The sequence below is a fragment of the Paramormyrops kingsleyae genome, chromosome 16 (assembly GCF_048594095.1).
Source record: "Paramormyrops kingsleyae isolate MSU_618 chromosome 16, PKINGS_0.4, whole genome shotgun sequence".
In the NCBI taxonomy this organism is placed as follows: Eukaryota; Metazoa; Chordata; class Actinopteri; order Osteoglossiformes; family Mormyridae; genus Paramormyrops; species Paramormyrops kingsleyae.
This window is the reverse complement of record NC_132812.1, coordinates 4,722,158-4,745,485: the sequence shown is the minus strand read 5'-3', so window position 1 is coordinate 4,745,485 and position 23,328 is coordinate 4,722,158. Positions and strand designations below refer to the sequence as shown.

Genomic DNA, 23,328 nt, shown 5'->3' with positions numbered 1-23,328 from the left:
CTATATCTCAGTTCTACCTGATTGCCTGCCTGCCCATTTCCTGATCCTGCCTTTTGTCTTCAGACCACAAGACTGTCCAGCCCTTCTTGCCTGTTTATGGCCAAAACCTAAGTCCCAATTCCATCTTGTCCTCGTACTGTTCGACACTCATCACCCGACATTCGCATGTCACTCGATCATGGCTTCGTTTGTGATTTGACCCAGTTTTGTCATTGAAAGTTTTATACCATTTTTTCCTCCTCATTGCTCAAGAGGCCATGCAGAGTTTTCAAACATGCATGTGTTACGTTTTATAATTTTATATTAAGCTTCAGATGAAAATGTTCCACAGTCAGAAGACAGCATTACACATAATCAGGGGGGCTGGGGGGGGGGGGGTAAGAAGGATTTCCATCCATCCATTTTCTGAAAGTGCTTATCATGTTTAGAGTCACAGGTGGTCCAGAGCTTATATCAGAGGCTACAGGCGCAAGGCAGGGAACAGCCCAGGATGGGGCACCAACCCATCACAGGGCACACACACACACCTATGGGCAATTTGCTAACTGCATTCAGCCTCAGCATGTTTTTGGAGAGTTGGGGGAAACCAAACCACCCTGAGGAAACCCCACGACAGCATGAGGAGAACATGAAAACTCCACACACATGGAACCCTGGCAGAGACTCCTACCCAGGTCACAGAGGTGTGAGGCAACAGTGCAACTACTGCATCATCCTGCCACCTTATAGAGAGATAATGATGCAAAATATCAGCTTTCTGTTTCCTTTTATCTTTCAGTGATGGTCTGTAGTGTGATTGTTTCTGTTCTGTTTCTATTGTGCTGTGTGTTCATGTCATCTGGTCTGGCGATTGTATTGTAATGTAATGAACTGCAAGATCATATCAAGCTTCGTAAATCCTTTAAATATCCAACCCTACCTTTTTATAAAGTTTTATTGTACTTTATTGAGGAAGTACCTATGTGTGTCCTACAATGGACATTATAAAAGGAACAGATGTATGAATGGATGACCATACATACAGAACCAGTGTATATATATTCAGTTAGAGAGCAGGACGGGTCATGCGATTGATCCCCCCCTCCCGTTTCACAAACCACCTCCTGTTGGCGAAATCTAGTGAGGGGACCATGATTTTTTGTCAGTGATGGAATTTGAATCTCGGGGTAAAATAACTGAGTACCCCTGAGTTAGAGCGCAGTTCATTGCCAGTTTTTAGTTCACTCTCCAGACCACTGGGTGGCGGTAATGCACCTAGGTATCGTCTGCACCCTTTTAACCAGAATAAAGAGGAAGGAGTTTGGTTCTGTGGTATATTGTCTGCGGAAATTTATGGGCAGAATTACTACAAAACCATTAATGGTAGAGGTAGGAACGATTCAAATATAAAACACAAGTTTGTTATTTTTTGTAGCTCTGAAAGTAGTTGCTCACTTACACATTTTGTCTGTATTTTTTGTGACACTGTTCTCCTACACTGTTTTTTTCGAAGAGGACCGTGTTCTTTATTCTTAAGGTAATTTAGCATATTTTTCTGGAAAGTTCTTTTCCCTACTGCAAATGCTACTTGAAAATCCGACTTGTTAGTCTAAGGTTAAAAATTATAAGGTTAAAAATAAAAATAATATGCGTCAATTCCAAATCTCAGCAAATTTAAGTAAACACGTTACTGAAAATAATTAACAATTTTATATATGATTTCCTGAGTTTTATATTTTATGAAAAACAAAACTTTCGCATTATTAAAATTTCAGCATTGAAATTCTGTGTTAAAACAATTAAAATGATCATTGTATTTAGATATATACTAATATTAGTTGTTACTTGGATATTGCGCCTTTGCCATTTTAAAAATGTCTTTAAAGTTCAACTGTTTCTAAAGATCTGTCGGAGTTTAGTAAGATAAATTAGTGGAACAAACAACTCAGCTTCTAGTGAATTTCCAAACGTTTAATATCTACGATCGTTGGGTTTACTGAGCAAAAATGCTTCGGATCATAAATGAATAATCGAAAGCGAATAATCTTTTTTTTCCCCGATTAGACTTAATTGTAAAATATGACGATTCGAAAGGTAGTAACTCACAATACTACAAATAATCGGTAACGACTGATGTTTGAGACCGTGTTTAGTTTATATAATGTGAATGTTAAAACTGAAGTCAGTCATTCAGTATATATAACGTTTTTCTTCCAATATTTTAATAGTAATGCGCATATTTGCAAGCTACATATAACAAAATGCAGTTGGAAAGTGATACATAAATATTTACATTTGTGTGACTTTTAATGCAACTAATGTTCACAGGGCAGATAGTCACAAGTTTCCTTTTTTAATGACAGGGATATATTTGGGTATTCTGTAGTTTTTAAATGGATATTGCTAGATTATTTCATCTTCTTCTTCACCAGTACTAAACTGCTAATATTCTTCAAGTAACTAATTAGTTTTGTTTGATGATGAAAAAGTTAACTTTTTCTGATTCAGCATAGGCTTCAGTAGCAGGGACTTGAACATTGCTGTGTGGGTTGATGAGTCTCCGGTGAGTGTGGGGCTCTATGTAAAATGAATCCTCCTCCATCACAGGTGAATCACAGTGTATATTCACAGCAGCTCACAGAGACGATCACAAGCAAAACAACGTACAAGGAAGAGGAGCTCAGAGAACAGCGTAGTGAGGGACTGAGCATGTTACACTTGACGTCCTGGCCTGCGAAGTGAGGAATCATGGCCTCGTGTGTTAAAAATGAATCTGATCTGGGCTGCACCCATACAGGGGATATTGCTGCTATGCAGAATCCCGGCACTGAGAAGATGGGATTGGGAGTTTGCCTGGAGTATCATCAAACAGAGAAAGGGACTGGTCCAGATTCTGTTTGTCCATCACAGTACAATGACTCTCAGTGCACTAATGGGGTTGAAATTACAGTCAGCCAAATAAAGTCTGAATCAAGTGGAGATATAGTAGTTTCCAATGGATTTATAGAGGAGAAATCAGAGGCACGACTAGAATTGGATTGTAAAGAGAGATCAAACGGAGCTCATCAAGAGGAGCAGCCCATTCCTTCATCTCAGAGGAAAGACATTCATACTGATTGGTTAGGCTCTTCACAGTTTGTAACAAATTCCACTAATGCATTTGATAAGAAACAGCACCAGCAACTTTACTTGAATGGAATCGATTTCAGCGATGGAAGACTTTGCAATACAAGGACAGACAGAAACTGTTACTCTGGTGAACAAACACATGGTTGCAATGAATGTGGGAAGATATTTCCCAATGTAGCTGCCTTAACAATACATATGAAAATGCATTCAGCTGAAAAAAAATACATCTGTGGACAGTGTGGAAAAGGTTTCACCCGTTCAGAGTATTTGAAGAGACACCAGAGAGTTCACACAGGTGAAAAGCCCTATGTATGTTCGGAATGTGGACAGAGGTTTACTGCAGCAGATTCTTTAAAAGTGCACATCAGGTTTCATTCTGGGGAAAAACCATATCAGTGCACCGAATGTGGAATGAGTTTTTTTACCCGATCAACCTACAAGAACCACATTTTAAACCATTCTGGAGAAAGACCAAATGTCTGTGGTCAGTGTGGAAAGAGTTTTAAGGATGCAGCCTCTTTACGAAGACATTGTGAAATTCATTTAGCTGAAAAACCATACAGTTGCACTGAATGTGGAAAGGGTTTTACTTGTTTATTTCGCTTAACTAGACACAAAAGAGTTCACTCTGGGGAAAAACCGTACAGCTGTACTGAATGTGGAAAGAGCTTTACTCAGGCAGCACACTTAAACATACACATGAGAATTCATTCTGGTGAGAAGCCATATAGTTGCACGCTGTGTGAGAAAAGTTTTGCACAAGGAAGCGGATTAACAGTACATATGAGAACTCATTCAGGAGAAAAACCAAACAAATGTGGCCATTGTGAGAAACATTTTAAGTGTATAACTTACTTAAGAAGACACCTTAAAGTTCATTTTCATGAAAAATCACGAGGCCAAATGTTAATGACTGGTAACACTGAATCTGATTTGGATTGTGTCAACACAGCAAATACAACCATCATACAGAATGCTGATATTGATGAAGTCTATCTGAATGCAAGACAAATCAAATCTGAGCATATTGATCCAGATTATGTTCAGGTGGCAGAAGACCCCAATACACAGTGTGTCGATAGTGAGAAATTTACAGAATCCAAACCTGAGTCAAGAGGATGTCTAGCAATTTTCAAGCACACAGAAAACTCAAGTGCAATGCAGGATCTCAGTATTGTCAAGGTGGGATTAGAAGAATGTCTGACATCTGAACAAATCAAAACTGAATTGATTGATCCAGGTTCTGATCAGTTGAGACATTATGTTGAGTCGCAGTTTGCTGATTGTGACAGAACAGGTGTGAAGTGTGAACTAAATGATGGCTTAACAGATTTTATTGAGTTTGCAACTAATTCTAAGACTGAGGTGTGTAATGAGGATGAAGAAGAGAGATTTGAAAGGGATTTATTAACTTCAGATACGAAGCAGTTGTCATTTTCCAGAAATGATCATTATAATCAAAAAAGTGATTGTGTTGGCTCATTCCAAATAGAGCAGCACCAGCAGGAAAACTCAAATATGAATAAATATGGTTGTTTGGATTGTGGAAAGCATTTTAGAAACCCTTCTCGCTTAGAAGTACACAAGAGAGTTCACTCTGGGGAAAAGCCATACAGCTGTACCGAATGTGGAAAGAGCTTTACTCAGGCAATACACTTAAAAATACACATGAGAATTCATTCTGGTGAGAAGCCATATAGTTGCACATTGTGTGAGAAAAGTTTCGCACAAGGAAGTGGATTAACAGTACATATGAGAACTCATTCAAAAGAAAAACCAAACAAATGTGGCCATTGTGGGAAACATTTTAAGTGTATAACTTACTTAAGAAGACACCTTAAAGTTCATTTTCGTGAAATATCACGAGGCAAATTGTTAATGACTGGTAACACTGAATCTGATTTGGATTGTGTCAACACAGCAAATACAACCATCATACAGAATGCTGATATTGATGAAGTCTATCTGAATGCAAGACAAATCAAATCTGAGCATATTGATCCAGATTATATTCAGGTGGCAGAAGACCCCAATACACAATGCATCGACAGTGAGATATTTACTAAAGCCAAATTTAAATCAAGAGGACGTCTAGCAATTTTCAAGCACATAGAAAATACAGATGTAATGCAGGATCACAATATTGTCAAGGTGGAATTAGAAGAATGTCTGGCATCTGAGGAAATTAAAACTGAAACGATTGATCCAGGCTATGACCAGGTAAGACATACGTTTGCTGATTGTGACAGAACAGGTGTGAAGTGTGAACTTAGTGATGGCTTATCAGATTTCATTGAGTTTGCAACTAATTCTAAGATTGAGCTGTCTACAGATGATGAAGAAGAGAGATTTGAAAGGGATATATTAACTTCAGATAATCAGTTGTCATTTTCCAGAAATGATTATGATAATCAAAAAAGTGATTGTGTTGGCTCATTCCAAATAGAGCAGCACCAGCAGGATAACTCAATGAATAAGCATGGCTGTTCGGATGGTGGAAACAGTTTTAACAGTCCTTCTACCTTAAAAATCCACAAAAGAACTCCAAGTGAAAAAATCCACAGTTGTAATGAATGTGGGAAGACCTTTGCAAATCGGACCCATATGGCAAGACACGAAGAAACTCATTTAACGGAAAAAACATACATTTGTGACCAGTGTGGAAAAGGATTCACAACCAGATTCTACTTAAAGAAACACCAGAGGGTTCACTCAGGTGAAAAGCCCCACATTTGTTCTGAGTGTGGACAGAGGTTTACTGTAGCTTATTCCTTAAAAGTTCACATGAGATTCCATTCAGGCGAAAAACCGTATCAGTGTGCTGAGTGTGACATGAGGTTTTATACCCGAGCAACTTTTAAAAAACACCTGTTAAAGCATTCTGGAGAAAGGTCAAATATCTGTGGCAAATCTGGGAAGAGTTTTAAGGATGCTGCACACTTAAGACAACATTATCACTCTGAGAGACCTTACATTTGTACTGAATGTGGTAAGAGTTTTACTCGAGCGATTCACCTAACAGTGCACAAAAGAATTCATTCTGGTGAGAAACCGTTCACTTGTACAGTATGTGGAAAGAAATTTTCTGACATTAGTAACTTAAAAAAACATGTGAAAAGATGTTTTACCGATGTGTCAAATTTCAGAAGACACCTTAAAGTGAACTTGGGGGAAAGATCTCATAGTTGCACTGTGTGTGGAAAGAAATTTTCCACCACTAGTAACTTAAAAAAACATGAGAGAATCCATTCAATTGACAACAGTGATATAGTTAAAACAGGGATTTGTTGAACTCTTGAAGAAACGAAAATGAACCCATGCATTGCACATACTGTTATGTAAATGGAGAACTTAAATTTAACACATTTGAAATTTGTTCAAATGTTTTTGTGTACTTTATTCAGAATGTTTTTCTGTGTGACGTCCACTAGCATTTTGTAAACAGTGATCACCTCTTCCACAGATGAAGGTGGAATTAGAAATATTAAATTTTCACAAAGGATTGTCATGAACTTGTAACTGTTTAATTTGTTAATCTGTCAATAAATACTTATTTTACCTACATATGTTTTATGATATTGTCATTACTTTTATCCTTCGGTTTTTAAGTTTATATGTCATTTAGGTTCTTTTTGGAAAGACATGTAGTGGCCACGGGTAGCGTGTCCCCATCTCCCACTTTGGGAGATCGAGACTCGGCCGGCCCCCTTCCTGGATCCCCGTGTACACCAGAGGTTCTTTTGGGACGGGAGACCTGGGTAGCTTGAGTCTGGGGCAGGACCGGGAATCCTAGTGCAGAACTCAGGGCCAGACCTAGAGGGTCCCACTCTAGTTTATCCGGAGGGTCATTCTCTGGATACCCTTCCTCGGAGCCAGCAGCAGCCAAAAGTCAGGTTGCGATGGTTGCAGCCGGCCCGCAGGCAGGGGCTCATGTCTGTAAATAGGACAGTTCCAGTCTCGGGTTGATGTCTCTCCAGTATAAATGGGGATCACACAACACGTAGTTCTCCAGGATCATTCACTGAATGAAGGTAGGACTGTCGAACAGCAAGAGGGCTGGGGAGCTGCCAGGGCTTTGTCAGTTGAGTCTGGTCATTCTGTCATGTCATAGTGAAAGGGAGGTGAAGGCAGGCGTGGGAAAAATAAAAAGGAGCTTTATTCAACGAAAACAACAAGCAAGGCAAAAGGAAAGGGACCACAGGGGTCAAAACGGGGTAGAAACAATTAGTCCAGAACTCAGGGTAAACTAGGGAGCAGACACAGGTAGCAACGTTAATGACCAGACTGGGGAGCTCAAGACAGGGAGGCACTATGTACACCACTGACAAGGGAGCAGATGAGAGGCACCTGGGGTGATCCACACAAAGGCTGTACCGAGAGGAAGCGTTAAACGATTAACAGGTGTGGCTTGTCAGAACCGCACAATGGAGAAAAAAAGGGGAGAGGAATGCAGGGCGTGACAGCTGGGTTGATGTTTTGCCTAAGGTGTCTAATCTGTGAGTAACATTTGATCTAGTGTTGGAGGTGAAAACCTGAAGTAGTGAACTGTAAATGTATCATTAAAGTTTGGGACTGTATTCTAATCGATAATCATGTGTTTCTTTCATTTTCTGTTAATCAGTTAGCTTGAAAAGGTAAGTAAGCTCTAAGGTGTTAAAGCATTCTATGAGGTTTGGGCATACTATGACTGTCATGGATCAGCCCTGGGGATCCCCGGATGATGTCACGAAGCCCACGCCCCCAGGGAAACCCCCGGTCTGACCCTTCTGAATACGGTGCCCGGCCAAGTTACGTGTGTCTGAATTGGTATTTTTCTGGTTTTGGGTAGCTATGCCATCACAGCTGATTCTAATTGATCTCATGAGTGTAGACTGTTTAGTTCATCTAATGTTGTGCTCAGATGTAAGATCTTCCTGACTTTTCCAGAGTTTCAGCGTTTTCCTATATCTCAGTTCTACCTGATTGCCTGCCTGCCCATTTCCTGATCCTGCCTTTTGTCTTCAGACCACAAGACCATCCAGCCCTTCTTGCTTGATTATGCCTAAAACCTGAGTCCCAATTCCATCTTGCCCTCGTACTGTCCGACGCTCATCACCCGACACTCACATGTCACTCGTTCTTGGCTTCGTGCCTTGGTTTGCTCCTAACTCTCTGTCTCTGGCCCTGTGCGGGTGGGGGCAGCCTCCTCTCTTGGGCTGCGGGCTGGGTGGTGCTTGGCTCTGCTGCGCCGTGGTGGGGCCCTGGCGGGCAGTCCGGGGAATCTTGGGACGCTCTGGGCCCTGCCAGGCGGATTGGGGGGTTCGGTCTGGGCTGGGCGGGGGGTCTGCCGCTCCCCGGTCGCCGCGGGTCCGCTTCCGGGTGGGGGGGGGGGTTCTTTGTATGGGCCCCCCTTGGATCATCCTGCAGTGTTGGGGGGGGAGGCGTGCCGGGTCGCTGCGGTGGGCGGCTGGGGGGGCTGGGGCTCCTCCGGTGTGTGGGGGGCCGTCCGCCGGGGGGGGGGGGGGGTGGTCCCGGTTGGTGGGGCCTTTCGGCCCAGGACCCGCCTGCCTCGGTGGGGGGGTTGCGGGTGGGGCTGGGGGGCTCGCCGCCCGTCCTCCCTCTGCGGGCCTCCCTGTGCGGGGGTTGGCGCCCCCTTAGTCCCTCGCGGGCTCCCTCTCGGGTTGGGTGGGTGGTTGTCTCGGGGATGCGTGGCTGTGGGCCCTTGTGCCGGGGGGACGGTAGGGTGGCCTCGGTTGCCTGGCTCTCCTGCCTTCGCCTTGGGCCTGGGGGGCGGGGGGGGCGGTGCTGCCGCCTCCCCTGACGGCATTAAATGCCAGCACATCCAATGACAAATCAGGTCACACCTACACTTGCACATGCATACAAGAATGGTTGAGCGATCAATATCATTATTATTATTACTTTTTAGGGTATGTTATAGATATAGGAATTGAAATATACATATATAAGGGTACGATCACGTGTGTGTATGCTACATATATATAATACCGATTTGTCACATTATTAATTATTATTATTATCACTGATGTTGTTATAATTCTTGTTGTTTGACGAGTGTTATGTTTCTTATGGTTGTTTGTATTCTGTATTCCCCTATACTTAATTTTTTTTCCATCCCACCTACATCATTAGTGTTATTACTTCTGTATACCTTTTTTTTTTTTTCTCTCTCCCCATGGTGATTGATGTCTGTTATTGTTACGCTTGTTGTTTCTGTATCGCCCCGTTTTTCTTTTTTTTTTTTTTTCTCCTTCTTCCACAGTACTGGTGAGTTCAGAGCAGCCACACTCTTTGCTCTTGAATTTAATGTAAAATAAAGTCCTCGGAAGAGGGGGGGTGGTGGTGGGCAATAAAAAAGAAAAAAAAAAAAAGAAGTACTATTCTACCCTGTATTTGCACAAGTGTCCTCCTTTGCTGGTCGTCATACCTGACAGTGGCATTTACAGACAGATAAATTGGTCCAAAAAGCACAGAGAGAACATAGATACCATTGAAAGTTTTATACCATTTTTTCCTCCTCATTGCTCAAGAGGCCATGCAGAGTTTTCAAACATGCATGTGTTACATTTTATAATTTTATATTAAGCTTCAGATGAAAATGTTCCACAGTCAGAAGACAGCATTACACATAATCAGGGGCGCCATATGGGGGGGGGGGGGGGGGGGGGTAAGAAGGATTTGCATCCATCCATTTTCTGAAAGTGCTTATCATGTTTAGAGTCACAGGGGGTCCAGAGCTTATATCAGAGGCTACAGGCGCAAGGCAGGGAACAGCCCAGGATGGGGCACCAACCCATCACAGGGCACACACACACACCTATGGGCAATTTTCTAACTGCATTCAGCCTCAGCATGTTTTTGGAGAGTTGGGGGGAAACCAAACCACCCTGAGGAAACCCCACGACAGCATGAGGAGAACATGAAAACTCCACACACATGGAACCCTGGCAGAGACTCCTACCCAGGTCACAGAGGTGTGAGGCAACAGTGCAACTACTGCACCATCCTGCCACCTTATAGAGAGATAATGATGCAAAATATCAGCTTTCTGTTTCCTTTTATCTTTCAGTGATGGTCTGTAGTGTGATTGTTTCTGTTCTGTTTCTATTGTGCTGTGTGTTCATGTCATCTGGTCTGGTGATTGTATTGTAATGTAATGAACTGCAAGATCATATCAAGCTTCGTAAATCCTTTAAATGTCCAGCACTAACTTTTTTATAAAGTTTTATTGTACTTTATTGAGGAAGTATCTATGTGTGTCCTTCAATGGACATTATAAAAGGAACAGATGTATGAATGGATGACCATACATACAGAACCAGTGTATATTCAGTTAGAAAGCAGGACGGGTCATGCGATTGATCCCCCCTCCCGTTTCACAAACCACCTCCTATTGGTGAAATCTAGTGAGGGGACCATGATTTTTTACCCCGCAAGTTGCCACACTTTTCACACTGACTAACTTTTACTGAGCACCATACATCACAACGTAATAAATGTTTCACCAAATGAAAGAAGGAAGTCTCGGGCACATATGATGTATTCATTACATTTTCATATCTTATCTCATTACGGAGTTGTAGACTGTTGAATGGAGAATGTGCACTTGTGACAATTTGCCCCATCGGCAGGTAAGTTGTCACACTAGATTATCTTAAAATAAGAACACAAATACTTAATTGTGATTATTGATTTTAATTGTTAAATTCAAACCAAAACTGGAAATTTGAACAATTATACCAAGAGAATTTGGAAAAAAAACAATTATTTCAATCCAATACACATTTTAATCAAAACATTAAGTAGAAAGAAAACTTTAGTTTGAACTTTAAACTCAAATGTTCTCTGGCTTGCACATAAATCCATCATAACTGAATGGAATGCTGCAAATAACTTGCTTTACTTAACATGTTTATCCTCTGAACAAAACAGATGCCCTATTTCTGATTAATCAGACTCAACTTCAGAGTCACAATTCTGGCACATAAATTGCCTGGCCTGAGGTGCAAGCATCATGGGCCCATTTGTTGCATTTTACGCATTTTACCCAGGTCTCTTTTGGACGACTGTTTGAAAATGGCTCCACACAGACAAGGCAGAAGCACTCTTCATCATCTGATGATGACTCTTGAATGATTTTTCTTCTGTTAGCTGCCTTGTTCTTCGTAGGTCCAGATGTTTCCCCCCCTCGCTTCCCTCTCTTTTGAAACAGCTTTTTGCTAGATTCAGCCTTATTCTTTTCTTTTTCTAGTTGCTGCTTCACTGGCGTGTCGGTTAGAATTGCTGATTTGCGTCGTTTTCTTCCTTTGCTGGATGGTTTTCGGCGGCCAGCTTTTGGATATGGCCGGATGTCCTCTGGAGTTGGTAGTCCGCTGTCAGTAATTGCAGTGCTGGGTAAGGGTGAGCTGGTGATAGAGATGGTGCTGGAGCTTGGCAGTTCAGAGTTGGTGCTGGGGCCTGGCAGGGCAGGGTCCGGAATTGGGCGATCTGTGACGTAGGATGGTGCAAACTCGGTTTCCAGAAATACATTTCTGTTGTACGGTTGAATCCCAGCCACCCTAAAGCCAGCCTGAATGTTCAATGGGGTTGCAGCCAGAGGATAGGCAATTGCCATAATCCCAGGAATGTCATAAATAGACATTGTCTTCCCAGGGTTGTTCCTCATCCAGGCATCACACGTGCTGTTGATGTGCCTCTTTAGTGGCCCGTAGACAGACCTGTCTAATGGTTGGAGCCGATGTGAGCAGTGGGGTGGGAATGACAGCATGATTATGCCATTTTCTTTGGCATAATTGAGTCCATCAATGGACATAAGAACATAAGAAATTTACAAACGAGAGGAGGCCATTCGGCCCATCAAGCTCGTTTGGGGAGAACTTAGCTAATATCTCAGAGTTGTTAAAATCTTATCTAGCTCTGATTTAAAGGAACCCATGGTTTTAGCTTCCACTACAATAGCAGGAAGACTATTCCATACTCTGACTACACGCTGTGTAAAGAAGTGCTTCCTCAAATTTGTTTTAAAATGTTCTCCCGCTAATTTCCACTTATGGCCACGAGTTCTAGTATTTAGACTAATATTGAAATAGTCATTTGGCTGAACAGCATCCAGACCCGTTAGAATCTTATAGACCTGAATCATATCCCCCCTTAGTCTCCTTTGCTCAAGGCTGAACAGATTCAGTTCCGCTAACCTCTCCTCGTAAGACATTCCTCTAAGACCTGGAATCATTCTTGTAGCTCTTCGTTGCACCTTTTCTAAGGCAGCAATGTCCATCTTGAGGTATGGTGACCAAACCTGCACACAGTATTCTAGGTGGGGTCTTACCAAGGAATTATATAAGTGTAACATCACCTCCCTTGACTTAAACTCCACACATCTAGAGATATAACTCAACATTCTGTTCGCCTTTTTTATTGCTTCCCCACATTGGCGAGAGTGGGACATGGAAGCATCAACATACATACCGAGATCTTTCTCGTAATCAGCTACCTTTATTTCAGTGGAACCCATAAAATATCTGTACTGTATATTTCTGCTCCCTGCATGGATTACCTTACATTTATCTGTGTTAAATTTCATCTGCCAAGTATCAGCCCATTCGCTAATTAAATCCAGATCCCGTTGAAGCCTCTCTGCTGCTAGATTAGTATCTGCTACCCCGCCCACCTTAGTGTCGTCTGCAAATTTAACCAGTTTACTATATGTATTCGTGTCAATATCATTAATGTAAATTAGGAACAATAGTGGTCCTAAAATTGAACCCTGCGGTACCCCACTATAAACGGAGGCCCACTGTGACATAGTGCCTCTAATAACTACTCTCTGCTTCCTATCAGTTAGCCAGTTTTTGATCCAAGCTGCCACAGTTCCTAAAATTCCTGCAGCTTTAAGCTTTAACAAGAGCCGTTTGTGGGGGACAACATCAAAGGCTTTCTGGAAATCTAAGTAAATCACATCGTAGGCCTTTTTGTGATCAATTTCACTTGTAGCTTCCTCAAAGAACTCAAGCAGATTCGTTAAGCAGGATCTACCTCTCCTAAATCCATGTTGGCTATCCTTTATAATGTTATTTGCATCTAGGTACTCTACCATTTTCACTTGAATTATAGCTTCCATTATTTTTCCAGTAATGCTAGTTAAACTGATTGGCCTATAGTTTGCTGGATTACTTCTATCCCCTTTTTTGAATATGGGTGTTATATTAGCATGCTTCCAATCTGATGGTACCACACCCGCAGATAACGATTTCTGGAATATTAAAGTCAAAGGTTGGCTAATAATATCCCTCATCTCTTTCAAGACTAAAGGTAAGATGCCATCAGGCCCCTGCGATTTATTTATTTTGAGTTTAGCTAGGCTTAGTGTCACATCAACCTCAGTTATACATATATTGGTTAAAGACGATGCTGTATTCGTATTAATTGGTGGTAAGTTACTTGTGTTCTCTATTGTGAACACCCTTGAAAAATAATCATTAAACTCGTTTACCATATCAATTTCATTATCAATTATAAGGCCCTTACTATCCTGCAAATTAGTGATTTCAGCTTTTAGTGCTCTCTTAGAGTTAAAATATTGGAAGAAACCTTTACTGTCATGCTTAGCCTCCAATGCAATTTTTCTTTCTACATCCCTCTTTGATAGCCTAATGTCATTTTTTAACTCTGCCTGTAGACTTAGATACTCCTGCTTGATTTTGAAATCATTAGTTATTTTCCAGTTGTGGAACAGAGCCCTTTTCCTCCTGACTTTATTCTTAATTTCCTTAGTAAACCACCTTGGTTGTCGTTTCCTAGATTTAGTTTTGCTGGAAACAGGTATGAAGTCCTCTTGCACTTGCAACAATGTGCTTTTGAAAAATTCCCATGCCTCTTCAACTGTTTTGCTATTTAACTCTGTCCAGTTTACAGTTTCTAATTTCCGTCTCATACCATTAAAGTTAGCCTTCCTAACATTGTATACTTTTAATTTAGACTTTGCTCTTCGGACACTAAAATTAACCTCAAATTTAACCATGTTATGATCACTACCGTACAATGGGTCTAAAACCTCTAATTTTCCAATCCTATCCTGGTTATTACAAAAAACGAGATCAAGAAGGGCTTCTCCCCTGGTAGGAGTATTAACAAACTGAGTAAAAAAACAATCCTGTACTAATTCCACCATCTCAAGTTCATTTACAGAAGAGCCAGAGACTGTGTCCCACTGTATCCCAGGTAAATTAAAATCACCCATAACCACCACATCATTTTTATTACTCATAATCCTGATATCATCATATAATATACTGCTTTCCTCTACAGCTACATTAGGTGCCCTATAACAAACCCCGACAATTAGGCCATTTGAATCTTTAGCATCAAGTTTGATCCATACAGCTTCTGAATTTTTATTTTTATCAGTGAGATCCCTTGCCTGCAAGTTTTCTTTTACGTATACTGCAACACCACCTCCCTTCTTGCCTATCCGGTCTCTACGGAACAACGTATAACCATCCATATTATATTCATCACCATCATTGTCACTCATCCATGTTTCAGTTATTCCTATAATGTCGTAATTGTCTGAAGAAATTAAAGCCTCTAAGTCATTAATTTTATTTCTAATACTCCTAGCATTCAAATACAGACCACTAATGGTAGGCCTTTTACAGTGTCTACTTTTAATATTTATTTGGGCTTTCCGTCTCTCCCCACATAAATTCTTAACTGACCTCCCTGCCCCCCCAGTCCCTAGTTTAAACATTCCTCAACTATTCTGCACATACGCCTCCCCAATACACTGGTTCCCCTATGGTTCAGATGCAACCCGTCCGGCTTGAACAGGTCCCACCTGTTCCAGAAGGTCTTCCAGTGCCCCATAAACCTGAACCCCTCTTTCCTACACCACCATTTTAGCCACGCATTTAATCCCCTTATCTCAGCTAATTTTGCCTGACTTGCACGTGGCACGGGAAGTATTCCAGAGAATACCACCGTGGATGTTCTGCTTCTAAGCTTATCCGCGACTTCTATAAATTTATCTTGCAGAACAGCCCTTCTGCCCTTTCCTATGTCATTGGTGCCAACATGCACCACGACCACTGGATCCACCCCGGCTGGGGCCAAAAGCCTGTCCACTCGATCTGGAAGGTCCCCTACCTGGGCACCAGGCAGGCAAGACACCGTACGGGACCCTCTATCACGGGTGCACACATAACTATCTACACCTCTTATAATTGAATCCCCTACTACCACAACCTCCCTCCTACTGGGGTTAGGTGGCTCCTTGGTGCCCAAGGGCCCACCTGCCTCCCCAGTCTCTTCCGGCTCTAAAGCTGGAAGCACCTGAAAGCGGTTAGAAACCGTTACTTCAGGTGATGCCGCCTCTGTGAACTGTGTACGCCCTTTTCTACGTCTGCGACCTACGTTCACCCAGCTCTCTCGACCTACCTGTTCATCATTCTCCCCCCTCCCCGCTTGTGACGTACACACAGTCTCCCTAGAAGGCGTATTAACTCTCTCCTTTAACTCATTGCTATGCTGGATGAGAGCCAGTCGCTCCTCTAGGTCACGAACCTGGACCATGAGTGAGTCAACTAACCCACATCGCTCGCAGACGAAGTCCGACTGGACGCAAGCATCCAGAAGGGCAAACATCTTGCAAACACAACACTGAGCTGGCCCCATAATTACCTAACTCACTATGTCCCCGTCCTTTACTCCCAGCCCAGTATATTAATAGAGAATATTTAAACTTTTAGCTGATCTAATTAACGTATAGTTAAAACAAAGTGCCGAGTACACTAAAACACTAAATTAACACTTGCGTTAAATCGGTACTTTATTATAAAATTATCCGGCAGCGTCAGCGATAACAACCTTTAAATTTAACTTTTAAAATAACCAAATTTACAATTACTTACCCGAGATTAACTTCCTGCTGAACCACGTTTAGCTAAACTAAAGCGAAGTTGCTCTAGGGAGGCCAAAAAACCACAAAAACCCTCTCAAAGCAGGCTACTGCCGGAGCGGATGAGAATCGTGGTTGTCCAAAAGGAGTAAACAGGGCTTCTCCTTTGAGCACTTTGTATGTTCATTGAAATGTTGCAGGAAGTCAACAAAGTGTGTGTCTTTCATCCATCCAGAGGAATTTGCCCCTCCTTTGCTGCCGGGTGGCCCGTTGATCAGGAAATGGTCACAGAAGTGGACACGCGGGAAAATAAAGTATGGAGGTAAACTATTCCCTATGGCTGAGACAGCACAGGCCAGTGTGACAAGGGTTCCCCTTTCAGCAGAGGTCAGTGACCCTACTTGTTTGAATCCACGTCTGGCCAACACTTTGTCTGGTTTATGTACAGCGGTGACCACAGTTTCATCAACATTCCAAATGTCTCCTGGTCCAAACTCATATTTGCATAACACTTTCTCTAAGTTGTCAAAGAAAGCATTGACATTCTCTCTGTTGAAGCTACTTGCCCTGGCAAGGCTAGTTGCTTCTGGCTTTCTCAGTGACCATGTCGTATGCCGCTTTAAAAAGCCTGTAAGCCGCTCTTTGCTGGCCTTTTCTTTCTCTGCCCACAAAGGCACAAACTTCAGTTCGTGTGCCACGGCAAACTGGTAGGCAAGCTTTCTGACCTCACTTGGTGACAGACCAAAATAAATGTCAGCTGACCTAGTAATATACTCAACAAGCTGCTTTTCCAAATCAGGGGAAAAAATCTTCCTTGGCGTTGTAGGCCTATAACCAACCATTGTTGTTGGCATGGCTGTCTGACTTTCAATTTCTTCTCTGGTAATCTTTTGACGATACCGAGTTAGAGTACGGTAATTTATGTCAAAATCCTTTGCTGTACTTCTGATTGATTTGTTCTGCATCTTTACCTGCCTGACTGCCTTTAACAGAATGTCAGGTGGTGTACTGCCACGCTCTGTCTTTCGTTGATAATTTCGAACCATCTTACTTTCTTCCTTCCTTCCTTAATTCCTGCCTCTCCTTCCTTTCTTCCTTTCTTAAAAAACCTTATTACAAATACAAATGAATTACAATATCACAATTTTTTTGAGCATTTATTTGTACTGGGGCAAGTTGTCACATGTGACAACTTACCCCGCTCTCCCCTACCCCTGAGTTAGAGCGCAGTTCATTGCCAGTTCTTAGTTCACTCTCCAGACCACTGGGTGGCGGTAATGCACCAAGGTATCGTCTGTACCCTTTTACCCAGAATAAAGAGGAAGGAGTTTGGTTCTGTGGTATATTGTCTGCGGAAATTTATGGGCAGAATTACTACAAAACCATTAATGGTAGAGGTAGGGACGATTCAAATATAAAACATAAGTTTGTTGTTTTTTGTGGCTCTGAAAGTAGTTGCTCACTTACACATTTTGTCTGTATTTTTTGTGACACTGTTCTCCTACACTGTTTTTTTCGAAGAGGACCGTGTTCTTTATTCTTAAGGTAAATTTAGCATGTTTTTCGGGAAAGTTCTTTTCCCTACTGCAAATGCTAATACTGCAATGTTTCTGGTGAAGCGGACAGATTTTCAGCAGCATTATCAGTTTGAGGGCTTTTGCATTTATGCCATGAGTTACAGGAGGTGCAAAGGCGCTGCTCCAGTATCCAGATGCGCTTTTTATTTGTAAGAACCATACGTGGCTACACTCCGTAGAAAACTTTCACGTACCGCCATTTCTAAATTATTTACATACGGTGTAATATGCGTTATTTCCAAATTTAAGCAAATTTAAGTAAACACGTTACTGAAAATAATTAACAATTTTATATATGATGTCCTGAGTTTTATATTTTATGAAAAACAAAACTTTCGCATTATTAAAACTTGACGTGATCAAGAAGTTTTCAGCATTGAAATGCTTTGTTAAAACAATGAAAATATTTAGATATATCCTAATATTAATTGTTACCTGGATATTGCGCCTTTGCCATTTTAAAAATGGCTTTAAAGTTCAACTGTTTCTAAAGATCTGTCGGAGTTTAGTAAGCTAAATTAGTGGAACAAACAACTCAGCTTCTAGTGACGTTTAATATCTACGATCGTTGGGTTTACTGAGCAAAAATGCTTCTGATCATAAATGAGAGAATAATCCTTTTTTCCCGATTAGACTTAATTGTAAAATATGACGATTCGAAAGGTAGTAACTTACAATACTACAAATAATCGGTAATGACTGATGTTTGAGACCGTGTTTAGTTTATATAATGTGAATGTTAAAACTGAATTCAGTCATTCAGTATATATAACGTTTTTCTTCAATATTTTAATAGTAATTCACATATTTGCAGTTGGAAAGTGATACATAAATATTTACATTTGTGTGACTTCTAATGCAACTAATGTTCACAGGAAAGATAGTCACAAGTTTCCTTTTTTAATAACAGGGATATATTTGGGTATTCTGTAGTTTTTAAATGGATATTGCTAGATTATTTCATCTTCTTCACCAGTACTAAATTGCTAATATTCTTCAAGTAACTAATTAGTTTTGTTTGATGATGAAAAAGCTAACCTGTTTCTGATTCAGCATAGGCTTCAGTAGCAGGGACTTGAACACAGCTGTGTGGGTTGATGAGTCTCCGGTGAGTGTGGGGTTCTATGTAAAATAAATCATCCTCCATCACAGGTGGATCACAGTGTATATTCACAGCAGCTCACAGAGAAAATCACAAGCAAAACAACATACAAGGAAGAGGAGCTCAGAGAACAGCGTAGTGAGGGACTGAGCATGTTACACTTGACGTCCTGGCCTGCGAAGTGAGGAATCATGGCCTTGTGTGTTAAAAATGAATCTGATCTGAGCTGCACCCATACAGGGGATATTGCTGCTATGCAGAATCCCGGCACTGAGAAGATGGGATTGGGAGTTTGCCTGGAGTATCATCAAACAGAGAAAGGGACTGGTCCAGATTCTGTTTGTCCATCACAGTACAATGACTCTCAGTGCACTAATGGTGTTGAAATTACATTCGACCAAATAAAGTCTGAATCAAGTGGAGATATAGTAGTTTCCAGTGGATTTATAGAGGAGAAATCAGAGGCACGACTAGAATGGGATTGTAAAGAGAGATCAAACGGAGCTCATCAAGAGGAGCAGCCCATTCCTTCATCTCAGAGGAAAGACATTCATGCTGATTGGTTAGGCTCTTCACAGTTTGTAACAAGTTCCACTAATGCATTTCATAAGAAACAGTCCCAGCAACTTTACTTGAATGGGATTGATTTGAGCAATGGAAGACTTTGCAATACAAGGACAGACAGAAACTGTTATTCAGGTGAACAAACACATGGTTGTAATGAATGTGGGAAGATATTTCCCAATGTAGCTGCCTTAACAAGACATATGAAAATGCATTCAGCTGAAAAAAAATACATTTGTGGACAGTGTGGAAAAGGTTTCACCCATCCAGTATACTTGAAGAGACACCAGAGAGTTCACACAGGTGAAAAGCCCTATGTATGTTCGGAATGCGGACGGAAGTTTACTGCAGCAGATTCTTTAAAAGTGCACATCAGGTTTCATTCTGGGGAAAAACCATATCAGTGCACCGAATGTGGAATGAGGTTTTTTACCCGAGCTACCTACAAGAACCACATTTTAAACCATTCTGGAGAAAGACCAAATGTCTGTGATCAGTGCGGAAAGAGTTTTAAGGATGCAATCTATTTACGAAGACATTGTGAAATTCATTTAGCTGAAAAACCATACAGTTGCACTGAATGTGGAAAGGGTTTTACTTGTTTATTTCGCTTAACTAGACACAAGAGAGTTCACTCTGGGGAAAAACCGTACAGCTGTACTGAATGTGGAAAGAGCTTTACTCAGGCAGCACACTTAAACATACACATGAGAATTCATTCTGGTGAGAAGCCATATAGTTGCACGCTGTGTGAGAAAAATTTTGCACAAGGAAGCGGATTAACAGTACATATGAGAACTCATTCAGAAGAAAAACCAAGCAAGTGTGACCAGTGTGGGAAACATTTTAAGTCTACCTATTACTTAAAAAAACACCTGAAAATTCATTCTGGTGAAAAATCACAAGGCAGATTAACTGGTAAGACTAAATCTGATTCAGATTGTGCCAACACAGCATATACAAGTATCATACGCAATGCGGCCATTGATGAAGGTTCTCTGAATGCAAGACAAATCAAACCTGAGCATATTGATCGAGATTATATTCAGGTGGCAGAAGACCCAAATACACAGTGCATCGATAGTATGAAATTTACTGAAGCCAAATTTGAATCAAGAGGACGTCTAGCAATTTTCAAGCACACAGAAAATTCAAATGCAATGCAGGATCTCAGTATTGTGAAGGTGGGATTAGAAGAATGTCTGGCATCTGAACAAATCAAAACTGAATTGATTGATCCAGGCTCTGATCAGTTTAGACATAATGTTCAGTTGCAGTTTGCTGATTGTGACAGAACAGGTGTGAAATGTGAATTTAGTGAAGGCGTAACAGATTTCATTGATTTTGCAACTAATTCTAAGGTGCGTAATGAGGATGAAAAACAGAGATTTGAAAGGGATTTATTAACTTCAGATACCAAGCAGTTGTCATTTTCCAGAAATTATCATGATACTCAAAAAAGTGATTGTGTTGGCTCATTCCAAATAGAGCAGCACCAGCAGGATAACTCAAATATGAATAAATATGGTTGTTTGGATTGTGGAAAGCATTTTAAAAGCCCTTCTAACTTAAAAGTACACAAGAGAGTTCACTCTGGAGAAAAACCATACAGCTGTACCGAATGTGGAAAGAGTTTCGCTCAGGCACCAAACTTAAAGATACATATGAGAATTCATTCTGGTGAAAAGCCGTATAGTTGCACATTGTGTGAGAAAAGTTTTGCACAAGGAAGCGGATTAACAGTACATATGAGAACTCATTCAGAAGAAAAACCAAGCAAGTGTGACCATTGTGGGAAACATTTTAAGTGTATGTCTTATTTAAAAAGACACCTTAAAGTACATTTTCGCGAAAGATCACCATGCAGATTGTCAATGAATGGTAACACTGAATCTGATTCGGTTTGTGCCAACCCAGCATATACAGCCATCATACAGAATACTGATATTGATGAAGTCTATCCGAATGCAAGACAAATCAAATTTGAGCACATTGATCCAGATTATATTAAGGTGGCAGAAGACCCCAATACACAGTGCATCGATAGTATGAAATTTACTGAAGCCAAATTTGAATCAAGAAGACGTCTAGTAATTTTCAACAACATAGAAAGTTCAGGTGCAATGCAGGATCTCAGTATTGTCAAGGTGGGATTAGAAGAATGTCTGGAATCTGAGCAAATTAAAACTGAAACAATTGATTCATGCTATGATCGGCCGTCACTTTCCAGAAATGATCGCAGCAATCAAGAAAGTGATTGTGTTGGCTTATTCCAAATAGAGCAGCACCAGCAGGATAAATATGCAAATTCAAACATGAACTCAAATATGAATAAGCATGGTTGTTTGGATTGTGGAAAGAGTTTTAAAAGCCCTTCTAGCTTAAAAATACACAAAAAAACTCATTCACGTGAAAAAATCCACAGTTGTAATGAATGTGGGAAGACCTTTGCAAATCAGACGTATTTGGCAAGACACAAAGAAACTCATTTGACGGAAAAAACATACATTTGTGACCAGTGTGGAAAAGGATTTACAACCAGATTCTACTTAAAGAAACACCAGAGGGTTCACTCAGGTGAAAAGCCCCACATTTGTTCTGAGTGTGGACAGAGGTTTACTGTAGCTTATTCCTTAAAAGTTCATATGAGACTCCATTCAGGCGAAAAACCGTATCAGTGTGCTGAGTGTGACATGAGGTTTTATACCCGAGCAACTTTTAAAAAACACTTGTTAAACCATTCTGGAGAACGGCCAAATATCTGTGGCAAATCTGGGAAGAGTTTTAAGGATGCTGCATCCTTAAGACGACATTGTCACTCTGAGAGACCTTACATTTGTACTGAATGTGGTAAGAGTTTTACTCGAGCGATTCACCTAACAGTGCACAAAAGGATTCATTCTGGTGAGAAACCGTTCACTTGTACAGTATGTGGAAAGAGATTTTCTGACATTAGTAACTTAAAAAAACATGTGAAAAGATGTTTTACCAATGTTTTACCAATGTGTTTTAGAAGACATCTTAAAGTGAACTCGGGGAAAAGACCTCATGGTTGCACTGTGTGTGGAAAGATATTTTCCGACATTAGTAACTTAAAAAAACATGAGAGAATCCATTCAATTGAAATAGCTGGTATAGTAAAAACCTGAACTCTTGAAGAAAAATAAATGAAAACATGCATCACACATACTGTTATGTAAATGGAAACTAGAAATTTGTAAAACTTAAACTAAATTTGTTCAGATATTTTGTGTACTTTATTCAGATTGTTTTTCTGTGTAAGTGAAGTCCACTAGCATTTAGTAAACAGTGATCATCTCTTCCACAGGTGAAGGTGGAATTAAAATGATAAAATTTTCACAAAGAATTTAATTTGTTAATCTATCAATAAATACTTATTTGACCTACTTACGTTTTATTATATTGTCATTACTTTTATCCTTCGTGTTTTTAGTTCACAACTCTTTATATTTTTGTAAAGAACTGAAATACTTTTCTGCACTATATTACATTCATGTTTACTATATCACATTGATATTCACTATATCACATTGATATTCACTATATTACATTGATATTCACTATATTACATTCATATATACTATATCACATTCATATTTACTGTCATTTTTAACTATTTTGTGACATTGTAAGGTATTTCAGAGGGCTGCATGGCACAGACAAACGATCAACTCCGATCCAGTTTCTAGACAGGAAAGACCAGCCAGAAGAAGAGAGGTTTTTGTGGTTTCATGCTGCTGTCAGCAACAGAATAGGATACAATAGCTGGGTGGGTAACACATCATATTCAGCTGTACAATTACACTGCAGTTTTTTTGCACTGCACTTATGCTATAACTGTTTAATTGTTATATATAGTTCAACTATATTGCACAGTAAAACCCATGTTCTCTATGTGTGTTGCATATGAGTCATTTCTCTCCATCTTGCTCTCTATGTCATATTGAAGTGATCCAAGTTCATCTAGTCAGCTCATTTGAAATATATATCGTTTTTGTCAGGAACTCGAGGGCTTCTATCACGGACTCGGGGCATGGTACAGGCAGGAATAGAAGGGGACG

At 40.6% G+C, this 23,328-nt stretch overlaps 2 protein-coding genes across 5 annotated transcripts; both read left to right on the top strand.

The window, feature by feature from the left end:
* Window positions 1-1,300: 1,300 nt before the first annotated feature.
* LOC140578613 (uncharacterized) lies at window positions 1,301-11,606 on the top strand. Its single transcript, XM_072700216.1, has 5 exons — window positions 1,301-1,516; window positions 2,611-4,189; window positions 5,030-5,328; window positions 9,371-9,375; window positions 11,360-11,606. Exons 2-5 carry the CDS (start codon window positions 2,728-2,730, stop codon window positions 11,604-11,606), a joined length of 2,013 nt encoding a protein of 670 aa, XP_072556317.1. The 5' UTR covers window positions 1,301-1,516; window positions 2,611-2,727.
* Window positions 11,607-17,323: 5,717 nt separating this feature from the next.
* LOC140578665 (uncharacterized) lies at window positions 17,324-22,653 on the top strand. 4 transcript variants are annotated; one of them, XM_072700378.1, is made up of 3 exons: window positions 17,324-17,400; window positions 17,525-17,548; window positions 18,733-22,653. In XM_072700378.1, the coding sequence occupies exon 3, from the start codon at window positions 18,874-18,876 to the stop codon at window positions 22,393-22,395; it is 3,522 nt and encodes a 1,173-aa protein (XP_072556479.1). In that variant the 5' UTR covers window positions 17,324-17,400; window positions 17,525-17,548; window positions 18,733-18,873; the 3' UTR covers window positions 22,396-22,653. The 4 variants fall into 4 exon arrangements, with proteins under 4 accessions (XP_072556479.1, XP_072556480.1, XP_072556478.1 ...); XM_072700379.1 differs by lacking the exon at window positions 17,525-17,548 and having other exon boundaries at window positions 17,344-17,400; XM_072700377.1 differs by lacking the exon at window positions 17,324-17,400 and having other exon boundaries at window positions 17,429-17,548.
* Window positions 22,654-23,328: the final 675 nt, after the last annotated feature.